At 31.9% G+C, this 20,827-nt stretch overlaps 3 protein-coding genes and 1 long non-coding RNA gene across 7 annotated transcripts; 3 read left to right on the top strand and 1 right to left on the bottom strand.

Moving 5' to 3' along the window:
• On the top strand, positions 1–6,489 carry LOC141451758 (glutamate receptor ionotropic, delta-2-like). Of its 3 annotated transcripts, XR_012457089.1 has the most exons (9): positions 1–696; positions 778–1,023; positions 1,135–1,269; positions 2,088–2,190; positions 2,262–2,690; positions 3,643–3,748; positions 3,827–3,998; positions 4,921–5,465; positions 5,643–6,489. XR_012457089.1 is itself a non-coding variant. In XM_074123410.1 (8 exons), the coding sequence occupies exons 1-8, from the start codon at positions 538–540 to the stop codon at positions 5,392–5,394; spliced, it is 1,824 nt and encodes a 607-aa protein (XP_073979511.1). In that variant the 5' UTR covers positions 1–537; the 3' UTR covers positions 5,395–5,536. The 3 variants fall into 3 exon arrangements, 2 of the variants coding, with proteins under 2 accessions (XP_073979511.1, XP_073979523.1); XM_074123410.1 differs by lacking the exon at positions 5,643–6,489 and having other exon boundaries at positions 4,921–5,536; XM_074123422.1 differs by lacking the exons at positions 1,135–1,269; positions 5,643–6,489 and having other exon boundaries at positions 4,921–5,536.
• A 1,112-nt stretch (positions 6,490–7,601) lies between these two features.
• Positions 7,602–9,588, top strand: LOC141451831 (uncharacterized). Of its 2 annotated transcripts, none has more exons than XM_074123545.1 (3): positions 7,602–8,006; positions 8,084–9,197; positions 9,445–9,588. In XM_074123545.1, the coding sequence occupies exons 1-3, from the start codon at positions 7,949–7,951 to the stop codon at positions 9,500–9,502; spliced, it is 1,230 nt and encodes a 409-aa protein (XP_073979646.1). In that variant the 5' UTR covers positions 7,602–7,948; the 3' UTR covers positions 9,503–9,588. The 2 variants fall into 2 exon arrangements, with proteins under 2 accessions (XP_073979646.1, XP_073979650.1); XM_074123549.1 differs by having other exon boundaries at positions 7,607–8,006; positions 9,280–9,456.
• A 1,519-nt stretch (positions 9,589–11,107) lies between these two features.
• Positions 11,108–11,702, bottom strand: LOC141451887 (uncharacterized). The gene is made up of 3 exons (XR_012457165.1): positions 11,564–11,702; positions 11,396–11,486; positions 11,108–11,265 (listed from the first exon to the last, which is right to left on the bottom strand). It is a non-coding gene; the product is annotated as an uncharacterized lncRNA (long non-coding RNA).
• Positions 11,703–15,458: 3,756 nt separating this feature from the next.
• On the top strand, positions 15,459–20,799 carry KFase (kynurenine formamidase). Its single transcript, XM_074123628.1, has 10 exons — positions 15,459–15,558; positions 16,107–16,216; positions 16,289–16,770; positions 16,856–16,946; positions 17,023–17,124; positions 17,665–17,799; positions 18,074–18,152; positions 19,029–19,214; positions 20,184–20,328; positions 20,398–20,799. The coding sequence occupies exons 3-10, from the start codon at positions 16,753–16,755 to the stop codon at positions 20,539–20,541; spliced, it is 900 nt and encodes a 299-aa protein (XP_073979729.1). The 5' UTR covers positions 15,459–15,558; positions 16,107–16,216; positions 16,289–16,752; the 3' UTR covers positions 20,542–20,799.
• Positions 20,800–20,827: the final 28 nt, after the last annotated feature.

The raw sequence follows: 20,827 nt of genomic DNA, 5'->3' as shown, positions 1-20,827 counted from the left end.
ACAAAGTGATCTGAATAACCTCTCTAGTTAATGAAAAGTTTTTTTTTAATTCAGAAGTGTTGTGATCCTTTTGCACTGGTTTATTTCATTATTAATTTGAGATAAATGTCTTTCGCGAGTATCTGCTGTTATTTAATTTAATTGAACCATCTAGTCACAAATAGGGTAAGCAATTAGTAATACTGTTGCTAAGTAAACAGCGCTCGATGCTATCGTTGATATTGTATTCACTCATTTCATTAATTTAGTGAAGAGGATGTTATATTCCTCTAATGCGGGATAAAATCATAGAAGCTAATACTATAATATAATTTGATCTAAGCATTCAAAATAATTGGTCAGTGCAAAATAATGAAGGATATTAACTCAAATATTAGTAATTATCATTAAAAAAAGGTTGTTTAATGAATAAAGAGTAAATAATGAAATCAATACAGTTGAAGTTGGTCACGCAACTTAGATAATTAATCGGTGACTGTTATATAAAATGGAAATCGCAGAAGAGAAGCAATCAACATATTATTCGTTTGAGAAACAATGTTTTACATATTTCAATGGACAATAGTTTTACTAATGATAGCTTGCTTGGCGGAGCCTCTGACACTGACATCGCTTAATGCCAACTATAGCCTGATCAACCAAGACAATCTAGCCAACATATTTGCATATGCGTTTGAAAGACATTATTGCGCGCAGGTAGACAAGTGATTTCAACTTCCGTTTCAATTAAACAAACTATTTGTTACTTCCTTTGCTAAAAGTATTTATTATCCTCAGATATCTTTTGAACAATCTGAATATGCGTCTTTTTTAATGAAACTAATACATGAAACAAGAACTTCGCCGACCATCGCAATCGGCGACCAAAATGAAAAACTGTCATGCCCTTATCATATAATATTTACTTTAACACTAAAAGCCTTGCCATATTTACTAAGTAAAACGAAGATAGCCGATCGAGCTAAATTACTCTGCTTAGTTGCAACTGCTTCATTTAAAGATTTTCAATTGTTTATTAAAGAGGTGAGTAAAATTTATTTTACCTCTTTTTCATTTATTTATTTGTATAAACTTAAAAGTAAATACAACAAACATCTTGTGTAACATAATAACTGTACTGATAATATTTTCAAGGAAGCAGTAAAATATTTTGGACAAAGTTCAGGATCATTAGTTGTACTGACGAATCCGGACATAGTTTACAGATACAGTTTAATAAGCAACAGATTTATTAAAGAAAACATTGGTAATCCAAAATGGATGTCTGATGTAAGTATTGATGAAAAGGATTACTAGTGTATCATACAGATTCAAGTTTATTATGGCTGACCGGAGACCTCAAACATGTTCTTTTCGAGATTCTAGGGTGCTGTGATGGTTAAGGCATCCATACCAAAATTACCTACTCTGCATCCAATAATTACATAGATTAGGAAAAGGAAGGGACCTACGCCGCCCGGCATCGCAGCCACCACACGAGACTTATTGGGCCTTCCCCTTTTTGGATCTAGTAGACGAAACCTCCCCTACTAAACTAAAAAGGTTGAGGACTTTCCCTACTAGTTCTTTTTGCGCTACTATCTCCTTTGGTTTCAAAGTTCCAAAGGCAATCGAAGAGCAGGTGAAAGGCCGTTTCCCCCTCTTCCTGACACAATCTGCCGAACGGTTCCGAGCTAATTAAAACATTTTTATCTAGATTAAGAAGCCAAAGTAAGAGGGCGTACATTTGTTTTCCTCGAACAGCGAACCCTGATTCAAAATAACCCCTAACTATTGCACAAACTTGTAGAGTACCGTTTCATCTTCTACCAAACAGAACATACACAATCTCTCATCTGCCAGTCCCATGCGATACATGGGTTTATCCAATCAATAACGGCCATTTAAAAAGCTGACGATCTTTCTATTGCTTATGATCAGCAATGGCTCCATTTAAAAGCGAGCGCCTAAATAAGTGAGACCCACAAAGCTAAAATGCGTCGCAGAACTGATTCAATTTTCTGTATTGTTTTTGGAGATTATTTAATGTGTTAGATAAGAAATTTTAGTATATTAGCTATCAGCTAGAAAATTATTTATTTTTTTAGGTCGTGCGATTCGAAGATTTGAACGGCTTAGAATTAACGGTCAGCACTTTTAACTGCTCAATATTTTCTCAAATTGGTCCACTGGATTCAAATGGACATCCAAGTATTTTTTGACTAACCTAACCTATTTATTATATTATATTACGCACTCTAATGATGAACGGTTTCTTTCAGAATGGATTTATGGTGTAGAAATAGATTTCCTACATTTATTATCAAATAGACTGAATTTCACATATCGTATAGTAATACCAACTGATGAAGACAAACGTGGCTTTATTAACGAACAAGGAATGTGGTCTGGTGGCTTACTGAAGCTAGTTGGAGAGAAGCAAGTTGATTTAGCATTTTGCGGGATCTTATTAACAGATTATTTAAAAATGTCAAGCATTGAGTTCGCACCACCGATTACAAAGATATGCCACAAGTTTCTCGTTCCCAGGCCAGTTCTATTAACAAATCAGGTTTTTGGCATATTTAAGCCGTTCAGAACCCATCTATGGGCTTTTATCACCGCCACCACTCTGTTCATGGCCCTTTGTTTCCGATGGATTGCGGATATCAGTAGGGAAATACCAACCATCGTCAGTCGTCAAAATAGCGGTGAGTTTGTATGTTTGTTTAATATAAAGTGAAGCCTGTTAGAACCTTAATCAGTGATTATTAATAATAAAAAATTGTTTATTTTATATCATATTAGATTTTTTGTTTTTTTCAATATAATATTAATGTGGTTCTCAATATTAAAAAGTTAATTTAAATAATTAATTACTGAATTACTGAAACTATTCCAAACGGTTCACAGACCAGCTGATAATTCTATCTCAGATGATGGGTAAAAGTTCGATTCCGGTTAGGAATGCAATAAGTCTTCTATTTTATTGTTAATAAAATCGGCGATATTACATTACACTGCGGACCTAACCACATTTGCAATATTTGACAGACGTTCAAAACAAACACTCTAACAAAAAAAGGGTCCAAAACAATTTTTTTAAACTGATTTGAACTTACGACTTGGAAAATGATGGTATACCAATACCTACCTCTTCCAATCCTTGCAAAAGAAAAATTTATATTTTGTTTCCATCAGAATAATCCAAATTCAAAATGGCCTTAAAATACCATTCAAAAAAGACTTAATATCATCTCGATACAAAATTTGATTTTCTCTATTTGGTCATCTTAGTCCATAAAATTATTAGAACTCTCTCTTCTCAATAATTTTACCAGACTTCTCAGCTCCAGCTCGTCAAGCAATTTCGTTGTGAGGAGAACCATTTAATAAATATTGCTTTTTGTAAATCACCACTGCGATACCTTACACGCCTGTTTATCACCGGATTTGAAGAAATGTATACTTTACAAAATATGCATGGAATTGCTCTGCAGTTGAATAATTCAAATATAATATTTAAACTTTTATGTAAGATCAATATTTCTTGAAAATTGTTTCAATTGTTAGCTTGATTTCTTGGATGTTTAAATCATCAATTAGCAATTTCACTTAACCTCAAAAATATAAGCGTCGTAATAATAAATTTCATGTTACAAGTTTACAGAAAATATCCGAAAAGTTTGTTTATTGTTTGGGCAATCCTTTTTGGCAATTTCCCGAAATCATTAGTAACTAAAGGACCTCTACGCCATATCGTCACTTGGTAATCTGTTAAATGACATCTATTTGGATTTAGATAGTGATCATTATGGAAAAAATTAACTGTAATCTTGTGAACCAGGTGGGCTCTATTCTGCATGCTGATGAGTGCTTGCTTCGCCAGTTCACTCATCTCTCATCTTACTACACCTACTTATTCTGAAAAAATGGATACTTTAAAAGAATTAGTAGAGCAAGAATATTTTTGGACCACCAATACAATGTTAGATTTTAGAGGCATATTCAATCTGGAGGTATGTATTGTCAACCTTGCAGAGGTTAGGGCAATCTGGACAAAATTGAAAATTATTAACGTCCTTCGAGAAAATGTATAGGCTATATAAATGTTATATATTTTTTTTTAGCGTTCAAATACGACAAATACTTACTTTCATTTCTCAAACTCTTATAATGTAATTAATGGGGTATAAATATTATAGACACAGGTACGTTAAGATTTACTCCATTTTCTCTATAAAACAAGGTAGTTCTCTCCATAAGAACTTGCGAGATTTAGAGCAACCATCAGTAGAAGAGAAACTTGAATTTCACTTGATATAAAGTACCATTTTGTATCGAATTTTTTTTTTTTTAAATGTGCGTATTTAGCCGTAAAATGATCTTTTGGATTTACACCTCTGTGGGATCATACAATCCATGATAATTGATGTTCGTCTTTGGATTTAACTTCTTAAACATTAGTTGGCTATCGGCCTTTTTCTTGAGTATAAGACGAAGAATAAGCTTATTTATTTTCATGTTTTCTCTCCTGCTGTTTGGAAAATTTTGCCAGTCTTCATCTTCAGAGCATTAGTAGGTTGGTTAAATAATAATAATAAAAGAAATTTAAAAAACGGGATACCAAATGTACGATTACATAGTGAACACAGTCTTTATGTGTTTCCGGAATTTAATATAAGAAATTTGCTGAAAAGCTGATGGATTTCCTGACGGGAGCTTGTACACATAAATTGCACTATAAAGAGGTCTGGGCGACATCTACTGCTTAGATAATGAATCAGAAACGAATAATTTCAACTAGGTACATAACCAGCAGAACGTGTTATAGAAGCTTGGGTACTTTTCGCAAAAAAATATCGAACTCAATATCCCACGCCGCCTTGTCACATCTCTCCTGCTTATTATTCAGCTTAATAAAGATTTCTTTTTCTTCAGGATCAGTGGCAAAGAGAATGGATAAAAAAATTCTTTTTATCATCGGCGGACGAAGAAAATCAACTTATAAAACAGAAAGCAAAGATGGCCGTATTTGGTGGGCAATTGGACGACGCTTTTTATGTTTATGATGATATTTGCCCTTCATGTCTTCGAGCCTATGAAGTGTCTTCACAGTGTATTTCTAGCCACACTACAGGATTTATATTACCCAATGGTTCGCCATACAAGAATATATTCACCCATTTTGTACGAATATTTCAAGAGCGAGGATTGTTTATAAAGAAATTTCGCGATATATCAGATAAAGAAGCGTTGAAGAAACAATACATCAGAGAAGTGGTTGTTCCTAAGAAGAGGACGATCGTTTGGAGGCAGCAATTGGAGTTAGACAATATTATTGGGATATTCTACGCTTTTGCACTGGGCATTCTAGTGTCTGTACTGGTGTTCCTCCTAGAATGGACTATTTAAAAAGAATTAAAAGTTGAACAATTACCAAGTTAAATTCAGCCATTATCATCGCTTCCTTACAGGCTGTAAGGGTATGCCTTCAAACATTATTTTTCAAAAAAAGAAAACATCTCTTTAATTAGACTTTTACTATCTACTTTTATTTTAGCTTTGTTTTATTGTGCTTATTTAATTTTTAGACTACATTTCCTCCGATATGCTAAATATAAAAATTAAAAAAATACACTAAAAGCTTCTACTTTTTGCAGCTTTCTGCACTTCACTTGCGTTCTATGCTCTGGTTACGAAAACTGTTTAAAAGTTTTGAGAGGGAGAAGGATAACCTATCCAAGATATTTTACGATTATATAATATTATCGATATTTTATATATACGATATATTCTTGCACTTTTTGCCGATCAACCCTGTCCTACCGGACAGTTTCAATACACTCACAAAATATGTACGTGTGCATAGGATATTGAGAGTAGAACTGACTTGTATGAAGAAGCAAAAATAACTCTGCTGCTAGATATTAGTAGAATATTGTTTTGAAGGTAACTCCATTAGAATTACCCATTCACTTTCTTGAGAATGTCTTAATATTTTTGCAACTTACTTAATATATTCACTACTTATTTAATATACATTTATTATTCCTTTGAAAATCTTAATCTGAATATGATAATTCTAATTTCTAGGATATCTGTAGTCTTTAAAAATTATGAGTGATTAAAACTAACCTGTGGCCATCTATATGTATCTAATTAAATTATTAATGTTATAAATTATATTTTTATTGCGATATAATTTAATTGTTAATAGATCAGAAATTATGAAATAAAATAAACAAATCAATTGTTTAGTCACAAAAAAAAAAAAGGTGACGATGTAAAATAAAGTTTTAAATGACCCAATGGCCCCGCGACTTCCTTGCAGTGTGAAGACCTAAAAATCATATCCTGTAGAGAGCGCTACCACTGGGCAGTTTCTTTCCTGCTGCCTTTCACGCATCCATTTATCCTTCATTCTCCCTATTTACTTATTGTATATTATATTATATAGATTGTAAAAAATAACGAAATAAATTTTAAAAAAAAAAGTTTTAAATGTTATTCTTAATGTAAATTTATATATTTCTTATTTTAATTTAGCTATGTAAATATATTTCATTTTCTTTTGGATTATGTTAGCAGCAAGTTCATTGCTTTACTTAACAGCACATTTTTTTTTTTTTTTTTTGGGCATTGGCTTCCGGCCATACAGCCAGCATCGTCTAGGTGCTTATCACTAGAATATCACTCACTCTCCATTCTTACCTACATTTTTACTTTTCTTATTGTACATAATAATACCTAAATTAAAGGTATTGCCACAGTGCAGATTTAGATCTTAATTTTTCACAGGATGTATTCTGGATGTATACATTTTTGTAATCTGTGCTCTTTAAATTGGTCGAGTGTAATCGATAGAGAGATCAGCATAGCTCACAACAGAAAATCATAGAATGTGTTAATTCGATTCGATTCGGTACCTCTTCAGGATCCTGCAATAAGCATTCAATAAAAATTAGTTTCCTGAAAGAATTGTTTAATTATTCTTGAATCAATTTTTTATGTTTGGGATTTTTTGAAAACGGTTCATATTAACGATTTTACAATAAGCTTTATATAAAATGCAATATAATGGTATAAATTTGTGATTTGGTAAATTTTCGCATACATTGTTTCAAGAAATTTAATTTCATAAATTATGATTATAGAGGAAGTTGTGTAAATTATGAGCACCAGATTTAGTTTACTAATGTCTTTAATAGAGTAAGAAAGATAAGAAATTAAGTGTAAGTTAAAAAGTAATTTAGGCGTGGAGGACCGTTTTGCTTGGGTTTCGCGAATGCTAGAAGCGGCCCTGACCTCTCTTATTTCTACGGAGAACTAATTTTACCCTGCTCTTTCCTATCTGTATTTATTGAAAGATTAAAACATATTAAAAAAATTTGAAAAATTATAATTAGAAGAGAGTTGTAACTGTTCACAAGAGATTTTTTTTTTCTTTATTTAAATTTATTTTCAAAAATATTCAAATAAAAATTTGTGCTGTAGGGAACTATTTTAAACGTAATGGTTATGGTGTTAAATTGAATTACTGCTCAATCGATATTGCGAGGTGGTGAGCAGTGGGTAGAGAGGGAGTAATGCGCGGAAGTTGCTGCCCTTTATCAACTTAAGCATTTAGAGCAATCTGACGGCACTCTTTCTTACTAATCGGAAACTTTGACCCTTCCTACTGTAGTATAGTGCGTAACCTTCTAAATTATCTCAATTACTTAACTGACAAACATACTTTTTCTTTCAACAAACTTAGCAATAAGAAAGTATTTCTTTGAATTATTTTTTTATAAACAGAGCAGAAACAATTCTTGTTTGGCTCGAAGGATCAAATCTAAATAGTTCTAGGATTAAGTATCCTCACTTTAAAAAATCTTATTCTACATTCGCTGCATAATTATTGTCTTTACCGAACTTCTTTTATTCCTTCTTTGAATCATTTATTTTGAATTTGATTTCATAAATTATGGAAACTAAGGTAAGATCTTACAATTTCGATGAAAACTACAGGAGTGAAGTTAAAGGTGAGTGCTAATATAAAGTAATATGATTTATTGTAATATATCTATTCTTTTGTCACTGTTTTAATCCTTTTTAACAGAAAAGTCAAATTTAGAAAACACTAAAGCAAGTAGTGAGAGCTTTGATTCAAATGGTAAAAAATTCAAATCCAGATCTTACGATGAACCGAGTAGTTTTGAAATAAATAAGAAATTATGCTGCTGGCAACCCCCTCTGAAATGTGGTAAAGAAACTGCTCCGTATGAATTTTCAGAGAGAGTAAATTTTAGTAACAATAATGAAGCAAATTTAATTCCGAATACAATTATACAAGAAAACGTAAAATCTATTTCAATCGATAATTCAACAGATCATTCAAATTTACCTCAAAAAAATGTGCATGCAAATTCAGAATGTGAACTTCCTCTCTCCCTAAGTGATTCGTCAATTCAGAATATAGATAAAGCATTCCATAATTATAAAGACTGCGAACAAGAGATGCAGTCAGTTTCTTCAATCGATACTATACCAACAGATATGGTAATAGATGTGTATGACAACTTGATTTATGATGGAAGTAGTGATCATGACAAACATATTCCTATTGTTAGTAACAAAGCAGAGTTAGTCGAGATGAAAAACAATCCTGATTATTTCAATAACCAAATTGAAAAAGAACTAGTGACCTATGAAAAAGGAGAAGTTAGTAGTAAGTTGACTGTAAGAAAAGAAACCTTTTGCTATGAGGAGCATGAAAAACCTATGCTGACTGACCATACCGCCAAGCAGGCAACGAACAAGTTCAACCTGGAGGACTTACATGATGGTGAATGTGCGCTAGAGAAGCTGGGTTTCAGTGTAGATCGATATTCCGATGTTGAAAATATCGACAATGCGACAGCTGTCTGTAGCATGAATGACAGTTTTTCTGCGAATAGATTTGAAGAAACCTCCGACAATATAGTAAATAAAACCAAAGAAAAAAGTGGCGTCAACCAAACGAACGAAAATCATATAGTAAACATGTGTGATGTGGGCACCAGTGATGACAAGTTTGATTTATTGACTTTTACAAATTCCCAACTTGAAAAACTTGAATGTGCTGAAACGTGTGAGGCTTATAACAGCAAAAAATCGCATCATCTTTGGCTTAGAAAGGAAAAGGAACAAAAAGAAATTTTACTCAAACTTATTAAAGAAATTGATGTGCTAAAGTGAGTATCTTATTTAAACCATTCTTAAGAATTCTTAAGCATATACAGTAGGTGAATAAATAATAGTTTATTTACTTTTCAGTAATTCAATTATCTATGCAACAAACGAGTTAAGGACCCAGTTTTCTAAAAAATAAAAAACCTAGAATCTGAATATGTAACAATTTTAAGAAAGGAGTTACCAACTTTAAAACAATGTTCAACTTTAAAATAAAGTATTTGTGAATATTTACTAATAAATTTGCAGGTTGAATGCTCATTACTTATCTTTTGCAACCCAGATCCAGTTTAAAGGGCTGTATTGAAGACTACGTCACCATTTGGCTCGGAAAAGTGGGCATTTTGCTATCTAGTACTTATAATTGCAATAAATAAATAAATATTCAAGTGGTATTTACGAGTAAATAATTTTGATGGCAAACCAATTATACATTAAATAAAATTAAAGGCCATAATTGGAGTGTTACAGCTAGGTATATGTAGTTTTACTTATAGCAAAACATGTCTTCTTAATGGCTTAATGGCATATATAAGCTTATTATAACCTCATGACTGATCTGTCCCCCCCCCCCCCCCAATATACAGATAAATCATGTATCTATACTTTTTATATAATTTTTGTTTATATTTAAATTGACCTAAGGATATCTGAAACGTATCGTATATAAATAAACACTAAATATCTTGGATATATGTTATCACAAGTGATACACTTGATGAATGTCGGAAACATAAGTGATGACGAAATCCCGACACTAAATTGATTACTTTACCTCTGATGATACTTGGAAGTCTGAAAGCGGTCAGGTCATGCGCACTACAGATATCCAAGATATTTTCTAGCACTGCAATCAAACAACGTACAATTTTCAACATCACTAAATATTTGATTTTAAGACACTGTTTGACTGATTTTAAAACCTGGTGCACAACATTTATTACGACCTTGATCAAAATTGAAAATATATGCAATTATCTCTTGTTCTTAGAATTGTTACCTACTTTTATAAAGGACCACATTACAAACTTTTTTTTATTTAATTATTTAACGCGTCAACTTCTGAGGTTATTGGTCTTCCGAGCTTTCTGCCTCCAGACAGTGTTCTCTCTTGTTACAGACATCACTGGACAGTAAGCTGTAAGAAGCTCCTAGCAAGAGATAATAAAGGCCAGCAGCTGGATTCGAACCCAGTGTTGGAATGCAATATCCGCTAACCACTCAGCCAATCCCTTCTCTTTTTGAAATATTTATCATAAGACGACGTTGAAGGTTCAAATTAGTTGAATCAAGAAAGATGTGCTGCTTTATTTACCATCAAAATTGCAGAAGTCAAGGACAGAAGACTCCCCTTCCGCTGCTCTTTTCTAAGGCTTCAAAATATCCCCTACTTCATCCTCACTCATTAATTTCGGAAGTGCCGAATACAGTCTTTTCAAAATAGTATTGCACAACAGCCGAATGACTCAACTCTCGAGTTATTCGACTATTTTTCAAATCTATTAAGTTTTTCATAAGATTTTTTTTTCTTTTAATAAACATTTTTATTTTTTTATAACTTTTTAAAAATAGGTTTAAACTTTCGGTTATAACAATTAAAATCTGGTGTGAACCATCGCTCAACTTCTACTGCAATTCTCAAGATTCTGGCTTGCAGTTTATTCCTCCGAATTTGTGAAACCTGCTATTTACTACTTAATAAAAGTACTGTTTGGGAAACAGTACTTTTTTACTGTGCACTGCAATGACTTCAGAGGGAAGTGTCCTTTCACCCAGAATCCCATAAAAATTGGTCTTAAAAATTAAAATAAAAATTATTATCTATGTCTATGCAATCAAAACACGAATTTCAAAGATATCGACAAAACCTTTTATAGAAAATATAAAAATGTGAAAAAAGTGCTATAAACAGTCGAAGATTTTCCTTTGAATCCAGAAACATAAATTTAATTCATTCCTCTTAATAGTATGCAAATGATAAGGCAGTTCATCTCCACAAAATGGAACATTACAGGAAAGCATCCCCCGCCTTTTTCCTATATATGTATAAGTGCTGGTAATCTAATTCTCCTAGAAAAATGTATAAAATAAAAGTTGTAGTTTTAGAGGAAATATAAGATTGGAATTTCTTGTCATTCCAAGTAATATAAGGTTCAGACAAAAAATTTAAATAGCATATGCATAAATCATTTGTACTAACTTTGAAGAAGGTTATAAATGTGCGAAATATTAATGAAAAAAGTTTATAAAAAAAGTTTCAGTCCTCCTAATTTGTTTTGTAGACATTCAGTCTGCAAAAAGAAGATATGGAAATCAGGTAGATAAAAATACCATCCATTTTTTATTTATCTTAAGTATAAATACTCACTTTAATAAGTACATTAAGTTTAAAGACCATCGTTGGAATCGGAATCGAGTGAATTTCATAATGAAAATGTTTTGAAAAGTGTAATTTATAATAAGTAATCTGCAGATAATATATTGTGCATGCTGATAATTTCTTTTCACTCCTTCGGTGAAAAAAGAATTTGAATCTAGTAATTCAAAGAAATATATTCAATTTTAAATATTGTTAGCGCCCCCCCCCGGGCATGAACTACCCTGGGCGTAATGTACGATAACGGTAGCCAAGTAGTTGGAGATGGAATAATGGATAGTTTGTCATGTATATAGAGAAATATGGAACAATGAGGTAAATAAAAATACCAATGTTTAACCAGTCTTTTTAATAAGAATTAACGTAATGTACTTTTTGGTTACACAAGAGTTTCATTATTGAATTTGAAATGGGCGCCGCAAATTAATTTTGTAACAATTTTATCTAATGTTTTTATGATTAAAGCCAAATTGCAGAAAGTATATTCTTCAGTCATTAGAAACTAATTAATCTATCAATGAAGAAAGTAAAGAAAAATGTTATCTCTAATAGTTCTTTAAATGATTTAATCTTATGTCTATACACAATTCAGAGGATATTACATCTTTATGTAATAATCTTTTCTAATAAAGATAAACTCTAACTGAATAAAATTATTTTTATTAATAACGTTTTCTTTAATGGAATCCCAAAATCTTAAAATGGACTTATATATGCAAAATATATATTTATTTTTAAATGTATTTGTATATTTTTCATATTTTAAACAAATGTTTGGAATTTTTAAATTATGAGTTAAAAGTGTTGGATATTTAACCCTACCCGAAGAAAGTAATATTTTTTGAAGTGTGTGGCGACCAATCCGCTGTTGTGTCTTGTGTTCCTTTGGCCTGGGTGTTGGGTACATAGGCTTCGCCATATTGGATGCTACGAGACTGTGTTGCGTAGAGCGTACGCCATCAATTCTTTGTGAGAAACCAATCGTAGGCCACTCCCTCTTATTGGAATATTAAGTATTTAATTGTTATTTGCATTATAAGTTCTTTAAATTACTTATATTTAAATTGATTGTGTAGTAATTTTGCATATTTGTATTTACAGTTTTTATAAATCAATATGAGCCGTTACCGTGAATGGGATCTGGCATGTAAGGTGTACGTGGGAAACCTCGGAAACAACGCATCAAAAAATGAACTCGAGGATGTTTTCTCAAAATATGGACCGCTTAGAAACGTTTGGGTGGCACGCAATCCTCCTGGATTTGCATTCATTGAGTTTGAAGACCCAAGGGACGCTGAAGATGCAGTCAGGGCACTTGATGGAACGTACGTTCTTTTATATTTTACGTTTATTTTTAAAAAATTGAGCTAATTTTTTAGTATATTAAGATAAGTACTGCAATAAATATACTGGACATCCTTTTAAAATTACTGAAGTTGACCCCTCTTGAAAATTTATGTCAGTTGTTAATCGTATTTTTTCAATGTTTCGCATGTATTTTCTTAAAATTTAGGTAACACATGGGCTAAGTTCCGCCATTTTGTTCGTTCAGTACCCTGTGAGAGCCACTTATGTAGATAATGAATAAATTGGTTCGATTTTTATAAACATCCTCATTCTAGCTTGTGATCAGTTTTTGTTTTGTTTGTTTGACACATTAACCACTGTAATTGATATGACAAAAGAGGGATTGGTCAGCGAATCAAATCAAACCCATCCATATATTTATTTTGTAAACACACAGATCACCAATTCAGTATACTGTTTTTAGATAGCTTACTTCTTGGAAGGCATGGCTGTAGATTCTTAATTTATTTATGTTATTTTCGGAGCGTTGCTAATAATATTAGCAACTATTAATACTGAGCCTATCCGAACTTAAGAGCTAACCAAAATTCTACTAGGTAAACTAGTTTGGAATTACAGACGGTTTCTCGACAAAGAATTAGGTTTTATTGATTGCTACTTTAACGTCTAAATAATTATTTTTGTTTTTATTTATTAATAGCACATGTGTTTTCTTTTAATTGTAAATGTCTTATTTCTTATTTAATTTGTATCCGATATCCACAATCTCTGTGTGAGAGTCCAACGCGTTACTTCTAGCTGATCTTTTCCCTAATAATCAATCACAAAAGTAGTGATCCGAGCTTTTAAGACGACGGGTGTGAGTTTAAATATTTTTTTGTGTCTTTTTTCCAACGTTGTAAAGGGAATGGAGTATGGGGCTGTATCGATACAAATTTCTATAGCGTTTCTATTTCGGAATCATTAAAATTTTCGGGCTATTGTACAAACTTTTTTGTCGCATATAACCCTTGTGCAACAGTCAGTTTAATCTTGTATTCACCGAGCATTGTAGAGGCAATTTGCTCTAATTAAAGTATTGTAGCTCCAATAAAAGTGGCCACTCTCCTCAAATTATTTATTTTTGTGGGGAGATCTTATTTTTCTTCCAGAAATATCTGGTATAGCTCTTTGATCGCTGTGGGATACTTCGTGCTCGAATCCTTTCCGTACATGTCTTAGTGAGCTGTGTAGGTATATGACAAATGCTCCATCTGATTGGGCATTTTGTAATGATTGCAGTTCACATTAATTAAAAATCAGTTTTGTTGCAAATGAAGATTTACATTTCTGGTAACGTTGAACGTTTGGTGATCTGTAATTCCTGGCGATTTTAAATTACAGCAATTGTAATCGTAAATTGGCACGATAACACTTTGAATTACGATAAAAAGGGGAAGCATGAACAATGAGAAGTTTACCTTTCATATACTCAGTACCTTACTATTGTACTATCTATTTCAGCATCTGTCTCAAGCTCTTCATCTTGTCTTCGCACCATTCACTTAGACTCCACAACTATCAATGGAATCACTTTCCTTACACTCTGCACGATCTTCCCTCTATATTGGTACTTAGTTCAGAGTGTAATAAAAGTATCTTTCTCTTTACCTCTGATTTTAAGATGGAGTCTGCATTTAACATTGATTCCCAGGGGTTATAATGCGCCTAAAAGCAAATTACGGAATCTGTGAAACACTTTCCTGATAGAAATTTTAGCTCTTTCAGAATCTCACATTGCCAAACACCCACAAATCGGGGTCATAAAATGCTGCAGAGTAAATGCCCTTTTTGGTCTCCACAGAAATTTTGGTTTCTTGTCAGAAGTAACTGGTTTACTATTTCTGTAGCATGAATTCTTGTACTCAAAAGGTGACCAACGCTCGGTCACCCGGACCACTGGCCCGGAATAAATGTGGTGCTATCATTGTTTTTTGAGGAGTGTATATTTATTGCAGGGTCAGTCTTTAGAAAAAATTATCATTATTGAATTTAAATTTGATTTTTATTAATTCTGGACGTACTTCTTCATTGTAGACGTTGTTGTGGAACTCGAATAATTGTCGAAATGTCGAATGGAAAGACTCGTTCTGGTCGTGGCGGTGGACGAAGGAGGTCCCCAGTAAGGAGATCTAGGTAATTTACTAACCATGAAATGTATTGAATCATGGAAGATAAATGGGTGAAAGCAGTTATATATGTCATTAGGATTTTTTTTTTTCACTATGCAATATTTACAAGGTTTCTTCATTTTACATTCTGAGAATATCGATTAGAACTGACAGGTTCTGAGAAATGTTTAACTTTACATTTACAGTTTAAAATTGCGTTTTACTTTTTTAAGTAAGTTAGAGAGGAGTCTCGGATGCTATATGTGTAAATGAAAAGCAGGGTTTTTGGGTCTAGTTTGATAGAAGAAAAGTAAATTATACAAACGTTGCAGGGTCATGGTCAAGTTAACCTCTAAACTTCTTCAAGGTGTCACATCATGTTTATTGCATCCACCACCATCCATCATCACTTAACTATCAACATGAGGCTGCTCAGCCAACCAACTCTTAAATAAACAAATTATACAACCATCCAACCACCCTTGACCATCCGACCAACCAACCACCGTGTACACTCTGCTGTATTAGGTACTTCAGCATGTGGCTATGAATTTCCAAAATTCCCAAAATTTAGGCGCATTTGCCAACTAAATAATGGGTATATTTAACATTCTTTTAACACTGGTGCAAAATTAGTACTTTTTTATACATATTTTTATTATTATTTATTCCCATTATTTGCACCATTGAAAAAATATAAAATAAAATATATTTATAAATCGGTGCATTTGTGTAGAACTAATTTTTTTGTGCCACGTAACTTTATTTTTTAATAAACCGTTTCTTTTTATAACGTTTCTTGAGTATTTGTACATTTACTGTTTTCTCAGAAATATAGATTTCTTTCATTTTATAAGTTTAATATCTAATCTTTGAGATTCTTCTTTGAAACTTATAATTTTGTATCAAAATTACAAAATTAACAAGTACAAATACATGATAAAATTTATTGCAACATTTTCAGAGAAATTATCAATTTACCGAGTCGTTTATGCAAATTCCTTAAAACTAAAATCTGTATTCTAATAAATTAAATCGCATTTCAGTTTGCAAGTAATATGTGCCAAATTTTGCAGGTCCCGGTCTCCGTGGAGAAGGAGAGCTTCAAGATCCAGATCGAGGTCTCGTTCGCGCAGTATTCCGATTCGCCGATCTCGCTCTTACTCAAGAGATCGCCGCTGATAATGTTAGATTCATATTTCATAATTATTTTTTATTTAAATATTTAACCTTTATTAATATAATTTTTGTTTCGCAGGTAAATTTGGAAAGTGTTCAGCACCAGCGCACTGGCACTGATATTTTTAATTTTAATCTACATATATGTATATGTATATATATATTTTGTTCATATATATATATATATATATATATATATATGTATACATATATAATTTTAGGTTTTAAGTCCCATATATTTGGATTCACTCTTCTTAATGTAAAAGCTACATTTTCCTAAAAAAAATCGATTCGATGACATTAATGTTGAAGAGTTTGTACATAGTCTATTAATTTTATTGAATTATTTGCCCATTTTTATTATACTTGTAACTTCTTTTTATAGATATTCCAATAAATAGTGCATTACGATTAGTTTTTATTAATTTTTTTTGCTACACATGGACCTTGTATCAGTTACATAATAGGGCAGACCACAATCAAATTATATGTGACCTCTTTGACTTAGTTCTACATTTTTAACCAAACAGGCTACATATTAAGATGTCTACCGTAGACCAAGTATGTACCTAAAGTGAAATTAACTGATTTTTTTTAAAATTATTTTATTAGGTAAGACTAAAGCAAATTTATAATTACTTTATAGCAAGTGAACAAGCAATACAGCCCACGATTTTGGTCAAAACGGTTACCAGAACATGAAATCTTAGAAAGACATATTAAATTCATTAATTCAGGTTTTATCTTATTTTAATTTATATTTTATGTATTTCAATTGTAACAATTACTAATTATCTTAAAGTTGCTTTGCAGTCCCAGAAAAAATTAAAAGTGAAATTCCATTTATAAGTGATTTGCAGTATGGAGAAAAACCAACAAACTTGGTAGATATTTATGGAGCAGATCTTGATAAAGGTAAATTTGGGATAAAATTGTGTTTTATTTGATTCCACCGATTATTCGAACTTCAGAATATTGCAGCCTCTAGTTAATATATCTACGGTTAAATAGATTCTCATTCCATTTATTTTTTATGATTAATTTTTTGTTTAATAATTACTCTTTAAAAATTAAGAAAATTTGAAATCAAAATTCTACATAATTATATAGTATTGGTTTATATATTTTAACTGTTTAATACTCTTATGTAGACCTTCATTAGCAGTATATTTTTAAACGATGGAAATAGTTTGAGAATCAGATAAAAAAAAAGTACACGTTGAAAATAACCCTTTTCTCAATCAAATACCTCTTTTTGCTGCCTTTTCGTAAATTTGGCAGATGCTCATTAAACCCTGCTGGAAAGTTAAGCAATTCTTTACTTAATTTACTTTTACTGTTTTTGGTTTTTTTTCTCACTGTTTACTTAATTATAAGCCTCTTCAGTTAGGTTCCTGTTTTTGAAGAAAATAAAATTATGAAAATTAAAAAAGCTTTCTGAACTATAATTTTTAGGGTCACCAATATATGTACACCTTCACGGTGGATATTGGAAAATACTTTCAAAAAACGACAGTAATTATGTTGTAAGACCGTTTTGGAAGGCTAAAATTAAGACTTTTATTCCAGACTACGACTTAACACCAAAAGGTAATTCCTAGATGTATTTTTTTTTTTTAAATCTCGAAATCCATCTTCCTTCGTGTGGTAAAAATAAACAAGAAAAAAAAGCACGAACAAAACAAAGACCATCAAGTACTTGTAGGCTTATTTCACTTGTAAAGGAAGATGTAACAACGTCGATAAGGTTGAGTTTAATCTCACAACCATCTATACAAGGCATATTAAAACCGTCCTATTGTTTAATTATTTAACTAGCCTCTGTTGTAGCGACTTTTCTAAAGTTTAACTTTCATAATTCTAGTATCTCTTGAAGAAATTATCCAAGATGTCAGAGTAATGGCCAAGTATGTCTTTCAAATGGCCATCGATAACGGTGTAAGGTAAGCCAAATATCATCTTAAAGTAAATAAAAACTAGCAAATGGTCAGTTCCGTTGTAATTTTCCTCCAGAGGATTACTATAAATTGATGGGGCCCATTTACACAGATACTATAACATTAGTTAACAATAGATTAATAACCCTTCATTAGACGGAGCCGATCTGACAGACACAAAAAGGAATTTTAATTTTTTCACATAGGGGCGGCTGGCTGGCTACTCTACGTTATCTCCTATCAGCAGTTTTTATGTTTGAATGCAGCTGGTCGCTTCTAGTAAGATTTGAACATTTTCAATCTAAGAGGTCTTCAAAAACATTGTTGCAAGAACTGCTTTTGAGTAACGCTGATTTGATTAGTTGTAGCACCTATAGCTTTTGTTTTCTTGACTGGTTTATATATTAAACACATGCATGACACGACGGATAAATCAGCAATATTAGCCAGCTCTGAGTACTAATCAAATTTCCAACTGCTTTGGGAGTATACAATAGCGCTAGGTAAACAAGTTTCTAGTTAGTGGGGTTACACAGGACAACCACAGAAGAAAGTAAGCCTAAGCCCTAAGATTAATCGTCAATGCTTATAAAAATTAGCATTTAATTTTCAGACGAATATTATTTTACTTCTGAAGCTCTATTCAGTTATCAATAACCCAGATCGAAATTTATTTAAAATTAATATTCAATACGTGTTGGTAAAATGTACCAAGGCCTTGTTTTGGCCAAGGTTAAAAAGAAAAGAACCTTTTTGCCAGTTTGCAAATATCTTTAGAGTTACCAAGGCCAAAAAATGTGTGATGTAAAATTTTGTGGAATGTTTAGTTGATGATTTGTGAGTGTATCTTTATGACCTAGTAAACTCTGTCCTACCCTTTAGGAGTGTTTGGTTTGGAGGTCATTCTGCTGGAGGGCATCTATCAGCATGTCTTCTTGATGAGGCTTGGTTGTCTTCCCTTGAACCAAGTTATAAAGCGATTTTTAAAGGAGTGTTTTTAATTAGCGGTTTGTACGATTTACTGCCTCTGCTCAAAACAGAACAAAATGAAAACCTTATGCTTGATAGGTAAGCTTAACAATTTAGAAATAATTAGTTAAAATTTTGCATTTTTTTATTTTTATTTAAGGCGTGTAAACATCTGAAGTTATTGGCGCCCGAAGCTTTTTTTAGTGCACTGCCGGCCTCCGGACAGTGTTCTTTCGGAACAGTTTAACTCGGTCAGTGAGCTGTAAGAAGCTCCAGGAAGAGAAAATCTAAGTCTAGTTGCTTTGAAATCCTTCTAGAATTTCACATTAACTTCTCAACGTTTTATCCCATTTTTTCAAACTCTGACACTTTAGGAGTGAAACTTTAATATGGTCAATCCTGCTTAGAACATCTCTTTTTGGAAAATTATTAAAAGTTGCCTATCTAAATTTGTGTAATCTAAATACACAGTGAAAATCTGCGAAAAGTTGCCCTTTCAGATGAGGGCTACTTACCGTGAGGCTAACACTTAGCATTAAAAATCATCCGTCAATAATATATACACGATATTACTAAACATCGACAAATTAGCATTCTATGATGCATTAGAAGCAGCCCTTAATCAACTTTTTATGGAAAAATGTTGATATGTAAATATTAAAGTAATTTGTAGAAGTCTTTCAAGAATGCTGCTGCCTGATGAAAGATTTAAACACTTAACTTTCAAACTGGACCCATCGGGGTAACCAAAATACTGTTGTTATAAAAACTTTAATTTTTCGAAAGTTAGCAATTTTTTTTTACTTTTTTTTTGATAATGGCTCCTCGATAACTTGGCCATTAGCGCTGATTAGTATCGTCGTAATGTATTAAGTATTTTAGTAAGAGAGTTAAGTTCATTTTTAGTTTTCTGGGAAATTTATGTTTAAATATTTGAGAATTACCCGCTTTAAAATAATGCGAAAACTTTGTGGTAGTTAAATTATAAGTGCCCTTATGTTAACTGAACATTGTGAAGTACATAGTTCATTTATTTTACTTTTTAATCAAAAAGTTATTTTTTTGCAGTTCAAGAGCTGTTGCTTTAAGTCCTGCGCACAATGTTCACGATTTGATGAAGAAATCTCTTTTAAATAAAAATTTTAAAGTGTTTATTGTTGCTGCAGAGTACGATTCACCAGCTTTCATAGAGCAAAGTTTTAACTATGCCGAAGTAAGTAGAGGTTCATGCAAGTAGCTAGTTTAAGTTCAAAACTTTCACTAATTTAAATACTAACTCTAGAAACTGAAGAAAGTCAACATGAATGTGGAGTATCATTTGTGGCCAAATGTGGATCATTTTGACCTTGCAGAACAATTATATGATGAAACTTATGATTTATCTAAGAAGATTATTTCTTTAATTAAAGAAAATGGAAAATCTTGATTATTTTTTGGCAATTGAGTCAAGTCGCTCAATTTTTTGGGATTAAGAACTGGCTCAAACCAAATTTAGCTTACTCTTCTTTTTAAAATTCTGTTTTCAAATTTGCTTAAAATTTAAGTCTACAAATAGTGAGTGAGTTTAGGAAAAGATAAGTTTCATTATAACATTTATGAATTGACCACACTGAAGTTAACAAACGCCCCTTTATCTCCTTCTCTCGAGGAAAAATAAATAAATAAATGAATGAATAAAATCTAATATGGATCATCAAGAAATATTACTTTAT

This window comes from Rhodnius prolixus, unplaced genomic scaffold (assembly GCF_049639745.1).
Source record: "Rhodnius prolixus isolate KJV_2025 unplaced genomic scaffold, Rpr scaffold_1, whole genome shotgun sequence".
Lineage (NCBI taxonomy): Eukaryota > Metazoa > Arthropoda > Insecta > Hemiptera > Reduviidae > Rhodnius > Rhodnius prolixus.
The sequence above is the reverse complement of the archived record's forward strand: the minus strand, read 5'-3'. Positions and strand labels throughout refer to the sequence as shown.